A 16,239-nucleotide genomic window follows, 5' to 3' on the forward strand; every position below is an offset into this window, starting at 1 on the left:
GGTGAGTTTTAAAGAAATATAGTTTGAGAACAATATGGACAAAGTTGAAGAATCTACTGTTTGAGAAAGTTGGAGAGTTTCATATCAGAACATGTGCTCATTGTGGCTTAATTAAAGAAACTTTACTATACTGTTTTTGCATGTTTCAGCACATCTATTCTATACAAAGAATGTTTTTCATGACTACATCATGATCATTAATAGGTTCATTTGGTTTTGTCAAAGCTTGAATCTTATTGTTGTAGTTTAGGCCATTTTTTCTGTCTGTAATAATTATGTAACATTGTACTCACCAAGTTGCTGCTGAGAACTGGATGCAATAATTGTACGTTTACAGTCTCTTACTAAAACTGAAACTGAAAATGCTGATTTGATCCTTTAAAAAGGTCATCGTTTTCTTCAGTGAGAGCTAAATATGTCTATCTCATGAATTTCTGAAAAGCGGCTTTCCAGGAATTCATGCTCCTCTTTTATAGAGGTGACCAGTTTTTAAGGTCACGTGAAAACAAAGGCATTGTTATGAACTTTGTCCATCATGTTACTAAACTCCCAGTCCAGTTTTCTCCAGTTAAGAAACAAAAATCTGAAGTATCTCGTCTTCTTCAGATCTTTAACTATTAATTCACACTTTATTTTCTCCTGTCTGGATTATTGTAATTCCCTCTACTCGTGCCCTCCATTGGCTCTTTGTAGAATTCAGAATAAACTAAAAGATCCTGTTAAGTGAACAGCAATAACTGAAGGGAATTTAGATGAGTGTCGGGCTGGGGAATATATCGATATTATATCAATATAAGAGGTTAGATCTTGTCTAAAATTTTGAATACCTATATACTGTATGTGACAGAAGTGGTGTCTTCTCTTGGTTTTAAAGGCTACATTACTTTAAAGGTCCAGTATGTAACATGCTTAGTTGTTCATTATAAAAATCTGTGTTGCCCGTTCACAAACTTGTCCTTTTTCATGAATATTTACCACCACCATCAATTCCAAGTATTCCTTTTGGCTTGAAATGTTACATTTGCATTCGCATGAACTGGGGTAGACGCTCCATATTCATGCGCCATCTTGAAATACGTTAGCCGGTAAGGGACCTACAGGACATACTGCTCCGCCTTTCGCGTTTTCGCTGTCACATGATAAACTCACAGGTGCTGCTAATGCTGCTAATGCTGCTAATGGGTATCGTAGCTTCCCGGCCTCGGCAAGTTTGAAGAAGAAAACATGGAGGACCACACGTATTCAAAATCCAAATTTCAGGAACAGGAGTCTTCTTCTTTGCCCAGAAAAAGAAAAAGGAGATTGAAAAGAGCAAGAGACCGGCTTTTTGAAGTGTGAAGGCTACCGTAGCTGTAATACGTACTTTGAACTGCGTGGCACGAGAGAGTTGATGGCGATATATGATCTCAATGCTAGATAGGAGAAATTCCCACACACTGGACCTTCAAGGTCTCTAGATGAGTGTCTCAACATTTTATACTCCTCTCTTCAGACACGTGGATTTTAGTAAGAGAACAATGTTTAGAGAGACTCTGGGAAGAAAACCAGCCAAAATGATAAAAGTGAGGGAGACACAAATCCACTCCATCTCCAACAGAAACTACACCATTGCATTTCACAGTTAAGATTAATAATCCTTCTCAGAATCAAGTGAAAAAAGTGGAAGTCACAGGACAGATGAAATGTGACATTTATGCAAAATGAAAGTATATGCTTAGAGGTCAGATCCAGCATGAATTCAGAGAATTGCTTTAAGGACAAGCGAAACGTGCTGCATAAACAGAAAGGCAATCTATTAGGTGGGGGGGGAGGGTATTGTGCTGTACAGCACCCCAAGTATCCATACAGAACATGTCTTACATTTTGCTGACGAACCTTTGTATCCATATGTCAACATGTAGAATGCCACCGTGACTTTGCAGCTCATTCTCGCCCACGGTGAGTCACAGATCAGCATCAAGCAGAGTCATAAGCAAACAGCAGTCTGAATGAACAGTGATAACAAAATTAGTAGTAGTAGTTTATTTTGAACATGTAAAAAAAAAATAAAATAAAAAATAAAAAATATATATATACAGACATGCATACGTATATATAATTAAAATTAACATGACAGCTTAATAAGGTCATGTACTTCTCAGCATAATCTTCCAAAATGATTGTAAGTAATTCAAAGTAGAAATTCCCATGTTCAAAAAGGAGTAGGAAGAAGTTCATAATAAACTTTTCAGGTCCTACCCCCTTTCTCTATTTTTATCCTTTAGTTAAACACAAAACAATTTGCTGTTTCTCTTATACATACATCTTTACATACACCCTGGCAAATTAAGCATAGCATAGTTCTTTATTTTGTGGATGTTATAAAAAAAGCTTTAAAAACATGCAAAAATAGTACATTTCCTTTACCATTGACATAATATAAATTCATTTAAACACATTAGTAATACTTACTCCTACTGCAGAATAAAAATGAACCTGTGTAAACAACCCCAGCCATCAAAAGGTACTGTAACATACTGTATGTGTAAAATGTACACAGGATTTTTGAAATAAAGTTTTTGTACGTAAAACACACACTTACCAATGATGTATATTAAGGCAAATACGTTTTCTCTTAAATGAATAAAGAAACAGCAAAAACACAGAAACCTGAATCAATTTGATGTGTGTAGAGACTTTTTTTTCCTAAATTTCTACACACCTCTATACACTCACGTGGCAAGTCTTCTTTCGTTCACAGGATGTGTTGTATCTAAAATCTGCAGAAAGAGCAGCTCCTGACAGTTTAACGAGTGACAACGGCTTATAGGTACCGAGCATTTTGTAAAAATCTCTAATGCCTCCTTTTTTTTTTACGAAAACATGCACCCAAACCCTGAGCCAACTCACAGCTGTGAGTCGTTCACCTCAGACAGTTGTGGACAAGTCAGACAAGTCATGTTAATGTGCTTCACACATCCCTTTGTTGTTTTAAAAGACCCCGACGCTGCCTTCTAACCATTTTTTTTTAATGCTATGGCAGTTTGGTCCCTCAGCTGAAATCCCTCAGACAAATGTAATGAGCTACAATCTATAATCTAAAAAATATTTATTTCTCACAGGGTCCAAGTCGGCCAGCGGGTTGGAACCCTGTGAGGTGAGAGTGCTAACCACAGCACCCTTAAATTTTGCAGCCAACTTTTACTTAAGGTGCAGTAAGTGATTCTGCGCAAAGATTGTTGATATTTTAACTCAACAGCCAAACAAATATGCTACAATCCCCCCATTCATGGACAGATAACTACTGGCTGGCACATTCACATGCTGCCCCCCCCCCCCACCCCCGCCCCTACCATCAACTGTCGCTGCCTGTTGCTGATTGGCTGGTATAACGTTGTGTGGCTCGTGCACTCCTTACTGTTTGTTTCCAGAGAGGTAGGTGACTGTGAGGAGATATTCACTGAATTTGACAAAAAGTGTATTGGATTAACACCACTTACTCTCCCTTTAAAAGCAGAAGGAGTATTTATCTATTGCGGTTTGTAAACACAACATTAAAAGTTGGCCCCACCAGAAGCCATTTGTTTTGTTTTCTGCACCGCCATTTTCATAGCTTGCTCTTGGATGTGTGTGGTTACAGTCTGGAACCTGGTCGCCAGGTTTTTAGAGGTTGTTGCCCAGAAGCGTCCCAAACCTCCCAAACAAAATAAGCACCACCACACACTTCAAGTGGGTCATGAGTGATGGTTCAGAGGGATTCTTTTTATAGTCTATACATTGTTTTTTAGGAAAATCCTACTCACTGTTCCTTTAAAGAGCCCCTATTCTACTCCTTTTTCAGGGTCATATGTGTACTCTTGGGGTCTACTAGAGTAGGTTTACATGCTTTGATGTTCAAAAAACGTATTATGTTTCTCATACTGCCCATTGCTGCCACCCTGGAAATCCAGAGTTTTCGCGAGAGCACAATTTGAATTTGCTCAGTGAGTCACTCTGGCATTCAGTAATGATGCTCATTAACTATGCCCTTGTAGTCGAGCTGCACCAATCACATCGGTGTACTGTATCTGATATAGGCGGGCCAGAGGAGAGCTAAACAGATGACGACAGTTTAATCTACCAGTTAGCTCCGCTGCTAGCTAAGCGTATGGGGCTCTGGATTCGTCACCCCGTGTATTGTTGTGATTGGTTATAGTGTTATCCAATTGCGTGCAGTGAGATTTTCAAACGCATGCTTGGTGCCGCCCCTCGAGTGGGGCCATTTTCATTACTCAATGCCAGACCCTCAATCTTTCGGATTTGGGTCTGGATTTCAAGGCTACATTGCTGTAGTGCCTTCACCTGAAACAGCTCTTGGCCCGCCTTCCTGAAAAGCCCAGTCTGCTCTGATTGGTCAGCTGGCCCACTCTGTTGAGATTGGTCAACCCCAAATTCAAACAAGCCACTGGGCGCTGTGCTTGCTCAGGCAGCACCAATGGGCAGCACAGATGAAAGACTGGGCTGGCATTCTCAATCAGAGACTAGGCCTGTAACAATTATTATATAATATGTCTAATCGCAATTGTTAATTTGTTTTACTGCAATTAATTGCTGACATAAGCAAAGGTCGGGAAAACTATATAATAATGTACTACTGTCAATTTTATGTTCATTTAAGAAAAAAGACAATAGGGGCTTTTTAAGTAAAAGAATGAATGGACCTTTACTTGTAACGGAATATTTTAACACTGTGGTATTTCTTCTTTCAGCACTGACCTCAGGTTTTAGTTTGTGATTTTGCTAAAAGAAGAGAACATCAGATCTCAATCTGCTCTGTTTTCATTTACAGCAACGGCTCCACATCTTCAGATAAGTTTTCCAGAGGACTGAAGCGGTTAGACAGGCCTGAGGTGGAGTATCTGCGTTGGGTCTTGGCGATGTTTGGACGGGGACGAGACTCCGACATGCTCATCGAACGGCCAACATGCGTTGCATCTGAAGGAAAAGCTGAAGAAGCAACGCTATCTGTCAGAGGAGTGGGACTGCCGTGGTTGGGACTGCTTCTTTGGGTCTCGGGGACGGATGCTGGAATATGTATGGAGACGGCGTGTTTGAAATCTTTTTTGCCAGGTTTTGGACGGTTGCCGTTGGTTGAGGTCGCTGCTTTTGGATGGTTGCTCTGGGGAGACTGGTCTGGGTCAGGGTTAGTGGGTTTGGAGATGTCTGTTGAAGATTTGGAAGGACTGCTGTCGACTGCAACACACTGTTTAGATCTGAGGTGATTCAGTTCTTCAGTCAGTCGGCGGATCTCTTCGTTGTCATGAAGGTTCGACATCACATGCTCAGTAGAGGCATTTCCAACGCGGTCAGCATGGTCACCCGGGTTGCGACCTTCTACATTGCTGTGTGTTGGACTTTTATGCATTTCATGTCCCCCTACTGTGTGGAAAACACAAAGAAACATGTATCACTTTATCACTGACATTTCCGTTTTGTTACTACTGTTACTATAAATTATCAAACAGAATAGAAACACGAGAAATAAAAGAATGTTTCCTGATATCCTGTTTAAAAATACTGTCCATCTGTTTGAAATAAACTTAATTCTTACTGTGTTTGGTGCACATTAAAAGCTCTACGTCACTACTTTTACTTGCTGTAAAGGCTTTTATTGTCAATCACTTGCCGTTGGTTAATCACCAGAAGCTAAGCAAAACAGCTTTGGCGCCCCCGAGTGGTACAAATATACATACACAAGAAGTTATAATCACACATACTGTACACATAGCTGTGTCTTGGAAGTACTTGGCTGAAGAAGCTGGCGGTGAATTTTGGGATTTAGCAGCTGCAGACAAAAACATGTCTTATCTCCTCTCAACAAACAAAAAGTGTTACCGACTTACCAGAGTGGCCACATTTCTTGCAAATGAGGGCAGTTAATCCACATAGGATCATGGTAACTGCAACAGCGATGATGGTGTTGTGAGTGCAGGATCTGATGCATTCATCTGAAATGAAAATAAAGTGTTAAAATTCCCCAAACAGAGGTCACCTGACCACACATAGGAGTTGAAGATAAAATCATAGGCTGAATCTCAGGTCTCTTATTTGATATCTCCTCGCTCCTTCATGAAGGCAGCTCTTATCCTGCCCCGTGGAGCGAGAATGGAGGATGGATCTCTGAGGAGCTATGAGCGAGGATGGAGGAGGGATCTCTGAGGTGCTATGAGCGAGGATGGAGGAGGGATCTCTGAGGTGCTATAAGCAAGGATACAGAGAGCAGCCTTTCCGGAAGCCGTGCAGCTGAAAGCAGCTGCTAACTCGACGACTTCATGTGCCGCTGCAGAGGAAAGAACATCTCATTCCTCTAAAAACATTTCTTTATTTCCTCTCTCTTCGCGTCTCTCCCAAGCTTCCTCGGTGGGACGGACTAAGACGCGAGGAAAGGAAGCAAGTGAAGGAAACGTGGATGCAGTTTAATGACATGATACTCTCCTTCATTGAAGGAACCACCCTTTTGGAGGCTTATATACAGCCATCCTCATTATCTTATCATCCCATCATCCTATTATCCTCCTATCATCTCAGATTAGGACAAGACATTTCCTTCTGTAAATCACAGAGCCAAAATTAAAGAAAAAATGATAGTATTAGGAAAAGCAATCATGCCATACAGGTGGATTGTTAAAGCTCCAGCGTACCTGGTATGTTAATCTCTGTGACCCTCGTCTCGTTTATCTCAGGCTGGTGAACTCTGCAGGTGACCCTGAGATGCAAAGACATGTTTAGTTTGTTGTTAGTTGATATATGTCGAGGTCTGTGCGGGAAAAATGGCAGCAGATGAAACCATCCGATCTGTGTGGAGCGATGAGCAGACTGTAACAATGCTCAAATTATACAGAAATATATTTCAGTCTCATTGGGTTATGTGAGGGAGGTAAAGGACAACCTAGAGTTAAAGATGGAACCACATTTATACATCTCTTAGAGAACATAAGTGAGTATAAAACTGATATAGGACCTGTTGGCAGTCTGCACAGTCGCTCTCCTTGTGGCGGTGAAACATCTGGAATCAAGATGAGTCTTTGTGTCTTCGGCACGGATGACGTTTCCCTGAACATCAAGAAACATTATCTCAGGCTTCGGGAACCAGCAGTTGGCTTCACACTGCAGAGTCACTCCATCACCCGCAACTGAAACTCTGGAGAGTTTTGGCTCAGAGGCTTCCCCTACAAAAAGAAGAATTATACAAGGTGTACTTTCAACATTTCTGTCAAAATCATATTAATTATCAATCTAGACAACAGGGGTGGACTGGGACAAAAGAATAATTTTTTTTTGTACACCTTAAACATACAAGATATGACGTGTTAATTAAAGAGCTATAAAGGGTGCTGGTTGGAAGATTTGGCTACATTTGCACGGAAAAAGGCTGCTGTCTTTATGATACGCTGTAGCTTTGTATTGAACAGATACAGTAAATTATCAGAGATCAGAGTGGTATTGATATTCTTCATCTAACTGTCAGCAAGAAAGCGATTATTTCCCATAATCTCTACCTATGTCTTTAACGATATGTCACTTTTCTGCATTAAAATGTCTAAAGCGGACTAAACCGTGTTATATATTTTGAGTTACATTATCACTTACAGTCATGTGAAAAAATTAGGACACCCATGCTAAAGTTGACTAAAAAGAGGAATAAAAAATCATCTTTTGGAAATTGATCTTAATGCCTTAATTAAATAAATGAGGAAAAATCCAATCTTTAAGGACACCAATTTTCTTTGTGAATGAATAATGTATCGTAAATATATAAATGTTTTTCCTTAAAATACAGGGGGCATAAGTAAGTACACCCCTATGTTAAAATCCCATAGAGGCAGGCAGATTTTTATTTTTAAAAGCCAGTTATTTCATAGATCCAGGATACTATGCATCCTGATAAAGTTCCCTTGGCCTTTGGAATTAAAGTAGCCCCACATCATCACATACCCTTCACCATACCTAGAGATTGGCATGGGGTACTTTCCATAAGCTCATCTCTCAATGCAAATCAGACCAGCTATTAGGCTAACTGAAATAAAACCATGCCAATCTCTAGGTATGGTGAAGGGTATGTGATGATGTGGGGCTATTTTAATTCCAAAGGCCAAGGGAACTTTATCAGGATGCATAGTATCCTGGATCCATGAAATAACTGGCCTTTCAAAATAAACATCTGCCTGCCTCTATGGGAATTTAACATAGGGGTGTACTTACTTATGCCCCCTGTATTTTAAGGAAGAACATTTATATATTTACGATACATTATTCATTCACAAAGAAAATTGGTGTCCTTAAAGATTGGATTTTTCCTCATTTTTTTAATTAAGGCATTAAGATCAATTTCCTAAAGATGATTTTTTTATTCCTCTTTTTAGTCAACTTTAGCATGGGTGTCCTAATTTGTTCACATGACTGTATGTAAGGTAACGGTCCGTTACATTTGGTCACCTATTGAAGGCGTTATTTGTGCATGTGTCATAAATTGACTTTTTATCCCATCTTTAGCCACATTTTACGATATAGTCTTTAGATCTTGGTCGTTTTTTTAACTCTATATTTCAACATTATGAAGGATTTTAGTCATGAGACATCTGGATCTGAAGTTATCAGAGAAACCAGCTGAGCAAACGTTAGCGGCAGCTCGACTCGCAGCCCCCAGCAGGACGGCGTCAGAGAAACACAGAGTTTTAGCGTAAAACTGCTGTATTCAGTGTTTTTACCGGTTTAAATCAGAGGGTCTATTTGTTTTAGAGAGGAGACCTCTGCGGATAATTTGGTTCCCAATAAAAACTCCTAAACAATAAACACTGAAGGACTCCTAACTGCGAGAAGCTGACTGCTGACGCCAATGGTGGTTGAAGAAAACAACTGCCATGATCCCACGATAGCTTTACTAAGTCAACAAACTGTGTCTTTTGTTGTTGTTTTGATATAAAGACCCCTGGCGGCAGAAATCTACACATTTAATGATAAACCATTCAAATGTATGTATCACACCTGACCATGATCTGTAGCAATGAGGCCTGTGCAGCACTCCAAGGCAAACCCTTCCTCCATAACGGAAATAAGCTAATGCTAGGAGACTATAATGCAATGGCATAGCTCACCCTAGGGGTGTCCCAGACCAAGGGTGGACTGGGACAAAAATTTGGCCCTGGCAATTCCGTCCCTTACCGGCCCAATTTCAGATGGGGACTTATGTGCTTTATAATTAATAAAAACCAGGCTCACGTGAGATTATGGCACCAGCAGCATGAGGCGCACTTATAGGCTTTCCTAATGAAATAATACACACACTGAAGCAATTCATAAAACCTTCAAATGAACTACCATGGCACATTCTTAGAACAGAATAGAAATGCTTGCACATTTAAAACATATTATTACATTCTTTAACACCCAAAACACCAAAGTACGAAGACATTGTGGACCAGACGCAAGCTTTTATTTTGAAAAGTAGAAAGCCCCGTGGCACCAGACGGGAGGCTCCAAGCGGGAGCCGTACAGTCTTGTATATATATTTTTTCAAACTAGTGTGAAACGCCAGTGTTGCAGCAGTTTTTTCTTTTTCCCAGTGGCCCAAATCGGCCCAAGAGTGCATTGGCCCTTCGCCTATGTCCCAGACTAAGAATTTACAAAGTCAAATTAGATTTGTCAAGTCTTGTCGCGGCTGTGCTCCTGTATCGTATCGAGGCGGTGGCACACAACTTGCGAAAGTCGCCAGACGACACCAGTTTCTGAACATAGCCATACTGAGAAATACAAAAAGAGTTTTGTGGAGCTGATAGTCTTAATTAGATTTGTTTAAACTCACTTGGCAATGGCTTGAATGTAACGTTCATTAATATAAAAAAGTTACGCACTAAAGCTTTAACTTATTGGGAGAAAACAGCTAGTTATACAGTATGTAAAATCAGTCACTGAGCGCCCCCATATAGCCCAAATCATGGCATGATCCTCATTTCATAACATCTCTGCAAAGATTTGACTGTGAGATTGGCCAAGCATCGACTATTTGGGGGTCACCCCTAGCTTACCCACGGAGAGCTCTACTGTAGCGATCTCCTGGGGCCGTCCCCGGAACGTCTTGCATGTGTATTTCCCCGCATCAGACCGCTGCACGGTGGAAATCCTCAGCGAGAGGTTTCCGTTTTTCAGTTCATCCATGATGAGGTTTGTCCTGTAATTGAAGACCGGATTCTTCTCTGAGAAGGTCTCACAGCCGTCCCGATACAGGAAGGCGATGTTGGGTTTCAGACCTTCCTTGGACCATTCTACTGAAGGGACGTCGTCGTGGACACTGACACTGATGTTGCAGGGCAGAATGACCGATTGGCCAGCAGAGGTCCAGATCTTCGATACACTATCCGTCAAGTCTTTTCCTAGCAATGAAAAAAAAACATGAACATGTTACTCACCTGTTGCTGAGTAACGTACATTAACATTCCATGGTCTTGATAACGTAGCATAACTGTAGCAAGCTTCTTCGTAGTAACTAGCAGTAGAAAACGTCGCAGAGGAGCGGAGAAAGTGACGAGCCTAAACAGCCAAAAATTAGTTATTTTTTCTTAAAAGAAACAAAATCAACTCAAGAAACAAGCAAAAGCCAGCCTCTGTGGAGACGCCAACTGAACCCTTGCAAGAGCACCGCGAGCAGCCGGTCACTTCGGAGGAGATTGCGGTTAAGTTTAGGCAAGAAAAAGTGTCGTCAATCGTGATTTTCAACATTGATCAAAATAATTGTGATTATGACTTTTTTTCCATAATCGAGCAAATGGGCTTTGACTGAGGCTGAGGGGTAATTCTCATCCCTGACTCTCATCATCAATTGTTGAAATATAATATTCTATACATATACTATTCCCCCCACTGACTGAACTCTCTAATGGGCGATATGTCCATATGCAATACTTGTTTTCATTCCTTTCTAACACTTTCATGCCCCTTTTTGTTTTCAAGTCAGAAACGGTTTATCAAGGTCAAGGTAAACTTTATTATCCGAAAATAGGGAAATTCAGGTGGTCAAGGTGCAGATACACAAAACAGTCATAAAAACAGACACAAAAATAAATATTGACATAAATAAATAGGAATATTCCATATGCCGTTCGCCCCCTTTCATCCGCCTAACACGCACATACCCATAGACACACACTCCCACAGACACATAGGCCCTCATTTATCAACCTAACGTAGAAACCAGCGCAGAAATCATCTTACGACAGGATTCACGTGTGATTCATGAAACGTTCGTATCACATCAATCATAGCGTAACAATGGTCGTACATTGATAAATGCAGCGGCTGGAAACGATCGTAATTTAATATCACGACCCAATATATTCTGGGTTTTGAGGCCTCGCCCCTACAATTTACGACATGGCGAGACGTAATCCGGCTAAGAAGGGGCACTTTTCAGAGGTGGAGATTGAAACCCTGATATCTCAGGTTCACTTGCACTTACGTTTGTAGTTTTGTCAGCCTGAAAACTGGTATTAAATGCTGTAGAAAGAATGGGGAATGGAAAGAGATCACTGATGCGGTCAACAGTGTTGCCGTGGTAAATCAGACTCCATCTGAAGTTTATTTAATTTATACATCCTTGACGTATGCTACAGTCCTAATAGTAATATACAGGCTTATATTGCAATCTCTTAGGCCTACATGGTGTACCTATATTTAAATAAACACACAGTAGCGGAGTTTATGCAGTCTTTGTCTTTTATTTTACTCGTGTTTTTTTCATCGTTCATTTGTGACCATTAACGACACTTTAAAAGAGAAACGAAAACCTGAAGAATAAATAAAAATGTTGTGCAACGTCATGTTTCCTGTATTCAGTATCATTACCAAACATAACACTATACCTTTTAAAAGCGAGGAATAATATCCTGTCTCATTCGTATGCTGGACACTGCTCTCTGGGAATTGGGTCATCTGGCTCCATCACTACATTTATGGCACCCTGTTTTCCTGCGTGATGTAGTCCAGAACCCCACAGGCTAAAACAATGTTGCAGACTTTTTCTGGCATGTATAGTAGGGCCCCCCCCCCCCCCCCCACAGATGCAAGACAGAGCCATCTGCCCTTAATCAATCCGATGGGGCGCTCCACCGTGGCCCGTGCACATACGTGTGCACTGTTGTACTGGCGCATAGAGGTCTTCTAAAAGAGCCAGATCTGCCATTGCTGATAAGTGATCAACTGATGACTTCTTCTCCTGTTAAAGTGATTATATGCTGCACCGCAAGTCCACACTGACTCGAAAACTTGCGTACACGAGTTCAGACCAGACGTGAGATTTTATGGCAGCCGACGCTCACGTTCAAATTGATAAATGCCTTGCTTTGCGTAGGAATCGGCGTACGCCCGTCCTACGCCTGTTTTTGGTCGTACGCACGTTCCATAAATGAGGGCCACTGTGTGTGCACACACACACACACACACACACACAGAGCCCTTCCAGGTTACCTCAGCGCATACACACACACACACACACACACACACACACACACACACACACACACACACACACACACACACACACACACACACACACACACACACACGGATGTGCTTCATTGCCTAGTACAGTATGTTTGCATACACAAGGAATTTGACTTGGTGATAATTTGGTGCATAACAATAAACACAGTGCAAATGTAAAAAGACAATGTAAAACAAAAGTAAGAAAATGTACAATGGAACATGTAAAAAGTGTAAGTTCTTTTTGCTGCTATTGTTTATTTTGACTCTTTTATAGTGTTGATTTTTCATTTTCATTTTTACAATTTTGTTGCCTTGCTAAGAAGTATAATGACAATAACGTTTGTATCTATCCGTGTTAGATACGTGTAACGTCTAAAGACAGTTTTACAGTTCACAACAGTGTGGCTGTGAGCAGTGTCATGTTGAGTCATGTCAAAACCACAAGACACGATATGTTACGTCTTAATTCCTCTTTGGCATTTAGATCTTTGAAAATTACTTAAATGCCAGTCAGTTGGCGTAATCATAACAACTCCAGGATTGTGCAACCTGTATGGAAGATGTTTGTTTTTCTCTACTTCACAGACTTCGGTGATCCTCTGAATTTTTCTCTAGCGTCACAAGGAAGTTGACGTTTGTAGTTTTGAGGGAAATTTCTCAACAATGCTTGTTTGGATGGCAATGAACTTTGGCTCAGGCGTTCATGTTTCCCACATGTAGGAGCCACATATTGTATGTTGTTTATGGTCTCATTTATGTTATTATATTGTGCACTTATATTGTAGGTGGTGGGCGTTTTCATCGCGGTTTGAGCGGAAGTGATAACATATTTGTTTGCTTCACCGTTCCCCTGTTTTTTGGGGGCTTTGACAGAGAGGGGGTGAGCCTGGGAGCGAACTAACGCACTTATTTCGACTCACAAAGTAACTTTACATTTGGTAACTGCAGTGCTAGTTGTATTTTACGTGTGGAGGAATAAATCATTGCAATACAATCTCGAGCGTGTCACAGTGTGTTTATGCATCTCTCAGTGTTTAGTCCCTCGCGGCAGCACTTTGCTGGACCTTTCATCCAGCGAACTTCATCTGGTCTAAATATTTATTCCTCCAAAACTTTAAGTGTCTGACCAAATTCCTGCAAGACCTATGACATTTCCATCAGCCTCAACTTAAAAAACCCTTAACTGAGAAGGTAATCCTAACATCACGCTGGTGTTAGCGTTCAGTTCAAAGTACCACGGATGTACAGCCTGAAGTAGTAGGAAGAACAAATATATTAAGGCTGTGGGATTATGGGAAGAATCATAATCACGGTTACTTTGGTCAATATTGAAATCATGATTATTTATCACAATTACTCAGTCTTTGGGGAAGATGTTGCATTTACTGAACTAAAAAAAACAGTGAAACAGTTAACACCTTAAATTAAATAATTTAAAAAGTAGAAAGAAGTGGCAGGAGCGCTTCTGGTATCCTTTTAACCACCAGTGCTCATGGAAGGGAATACAATTCACAAAAAGGAAGAAGAATTATGTCCAGGCACTCAAGGTTGGTTACAAAAAGTGATACAAAAGGCCTTTAATAAATAGGGCAAGACGTTAAAAAAAAATACACCAGCACGTGTCGGCTCGAGCCTTCCTCAGGGCGTAGTCACCTACTAGTCGCTATAGTTGGTCTTGGCCATAATGCTTCTTCCTTTTTGTGAATATAAAAAATACAATATATTTAAATGTTGGCTGAGTGAGTTTAGCCTTTGGGAGGGGCTAAAATGCATGTACACATTCAGAACAAAATAAGAAAAAATAAGAGTTTTCACTTGCAAAACGTAATATGCCATATAAGTTTTTCTCGATTACATGTTTTTTGTGATCGTTAGGAGCCATTATCAAAATCACAATCTAATTTTGAGTATATATTGACTTCATTTAAAAAAAAAAAACTAAAAAAAAAACATACATCTTATCTATAGTTTAGCCATGCATCCTTACCAGCCTGGTCTCACAGAATTCTGTGAAAGGATAACAAACTGTTAACAGGTCATTACGTGGTGGTGGCACAGAATGTGTGAAAATTCTGTGTGGCCACCACGGAAAACAATGCCAATGTAAAGTTAATGAGAAGATGATGTAGCATTAAGAACGACTACGGTAGAGAGTAGTATGAAAGCCCGAAAACCCGCGTAGGGACGTTGGTTGGAGGGGTGGATGGGTCAAACACAGGACTTTCACCCAGGAGACAGGGGTTCATGTCCCGCGTGTGACATTTCCGCGTGTCACATTTAATAAACTCAACCGTCCCATGGTTGTCCCGCATCCCGTTATTGTTTTTCTAAACCCAACCGTCCTATTGTTGTCGCGTGTCATGGAAATGTAAGCCCACCCACAACGTTTTCCCTATGTTTGTGTATATATATTTTCTCGTGTTTATTTCACGGAATTCTTCCGTGGGCCCATCACAGATTTTTTTGCAAAACTGCCACAGATTTTGAGTTAAGGGGCCGTGTTCATTTCACGGAATTGTGTGAGATCAGGTTGATCCTTACAGGTAAATACTGTAGTTGCTGTAATTGCTGTGCAGTGCTGGAAAGTAAAGTAGCCTAGGCTACATATACTCAAGTACTGTACATAGGTAACATTCTAAGGGAATACTCCAATATTTCCATTTTCTGCAACTTTATACTTCTACTCCACTACCTTTCATTTATTTGAAAACTTTAGTTACTTTGCAGATTCTGTTTAATGATACAAAATATAAACAACCAATACATGTTGAATTATTATTATAGATTTACATCAAACTGTATTGACTTGATTCCTAGGGTGTGAACATAACTATCCAGCAGTAAGTTGTAAGTATAAACTCATTAAAATGAGCTCCACCTTCACCAGCTACAACATTAACGTGATGTAGCCTACACATTATAGCCACTCTCTAATTCAGGGATATAATTACTCTGCATAATGATTAGACTAGCCAACTTTTACTCTACATTTGGATGCTGATACTTTTGAACTTTTACATAAGTAAAGATGTTAGATGCAGGACTGTTAGGCTATTTATACCAAAGATTTGAGTAGGCTACTTTTCCTCCACTGTAGCTGTGTGATATAAAAGGGGACATCATTTTATAAAGAGTGTTATCAAAAACACACACAACACACAAGTTTAGTCAACTTCCGCTTTTCCTCCACCGCTTTTTGCGAAGATCGTTTTAGATACAAGTGACTTTAACAGCTTTTATAACTACACTCTGAACCGTATAGCGATGCAACGTTAAGCAATCAAGATACAAACATTAAACTTGTCATGCGTAACGTTACCTGCGCAACAAGACAGCAGGACGGCGACGACCAGGAACACACGAACACCCATCATAGCAAAAACACAAAAAAACATCCAAAAATAATCCTTCCTTCTGAATCCAGGCGGTTTGAAAATCAATCAGTGTCTGGAACTGGTCACAGCAGCTCTGACCTCCAAGTCATTCAAGGAGAACGAGAGTTTGCTTTCGATTTTAGTATCACGTGATTAACAGAAGAATGGGTGTGTGTGTGTGTGTGTGTGTGTGTGTGTGTGTGTGTGTGTGTGTGTGTGTGTGTGTCATACATCCATGACGTAGCCTAAGTGTGTAATCGATTCGATTATAATGCTATTCACATTCTCAGGGATCATGTAGGCCTAGCTCACTGCACATCCTAGTATGAGTGTGTGTGTGTGTGTGTGTGTGTGTGTGTGTGTGTGTGTG

General features: G+C 40.5%; 1 protein-coding gene across 1 annotated transcript; it reads right to left on the reverse strand.

The window, feature by feature from the left end:
* Positions 1 to 4,191: 4,191 nt before the first annotated feature.
* Positions 4,192 to 16,019, reverse strand: LOC116053402. Its single transcript, XM_031304512.2, has 6 exons — positions 15,815 to 16,019; positions 10,044 to 10,388; positions 6,980 to 7,187; positions 6,660 to 6,724; positions 5,862 to 5,966; positions 4,192 to 5,397 (listed from the first exon to the last, which is right to left on the reverse strand). The coding sequence occupies exons 1-6, from the start codon at positions 15,888 to 15,890 to the stop codon at positions 4,802 to 4,804; spliced, it is 1,395 nt and encodes a 464-aa protein (XP_031160372.1). The 5' UTR covers positions 15,891 to 16,019; the 3' UTR covers positions 4,192 to 4,801.
* Between the last annotated feature and the right edge of the window lie 220 nt (positions 16,020 to 16,239).

Source organism: Sander lucioperca, chromosome 17 (assembly GCF_008315115.2).
Source record: "Sander lucioperca isolate FBNREF2018 chromosome 17, SLUC_FBN_1.2, whole genome shotgun sequence".
Lineage (NCBI taxonomy): Eukaryota > Metazoa > Chordata > Actinopteri > Perciformes > Percidae > Sander > Sander lucioperca.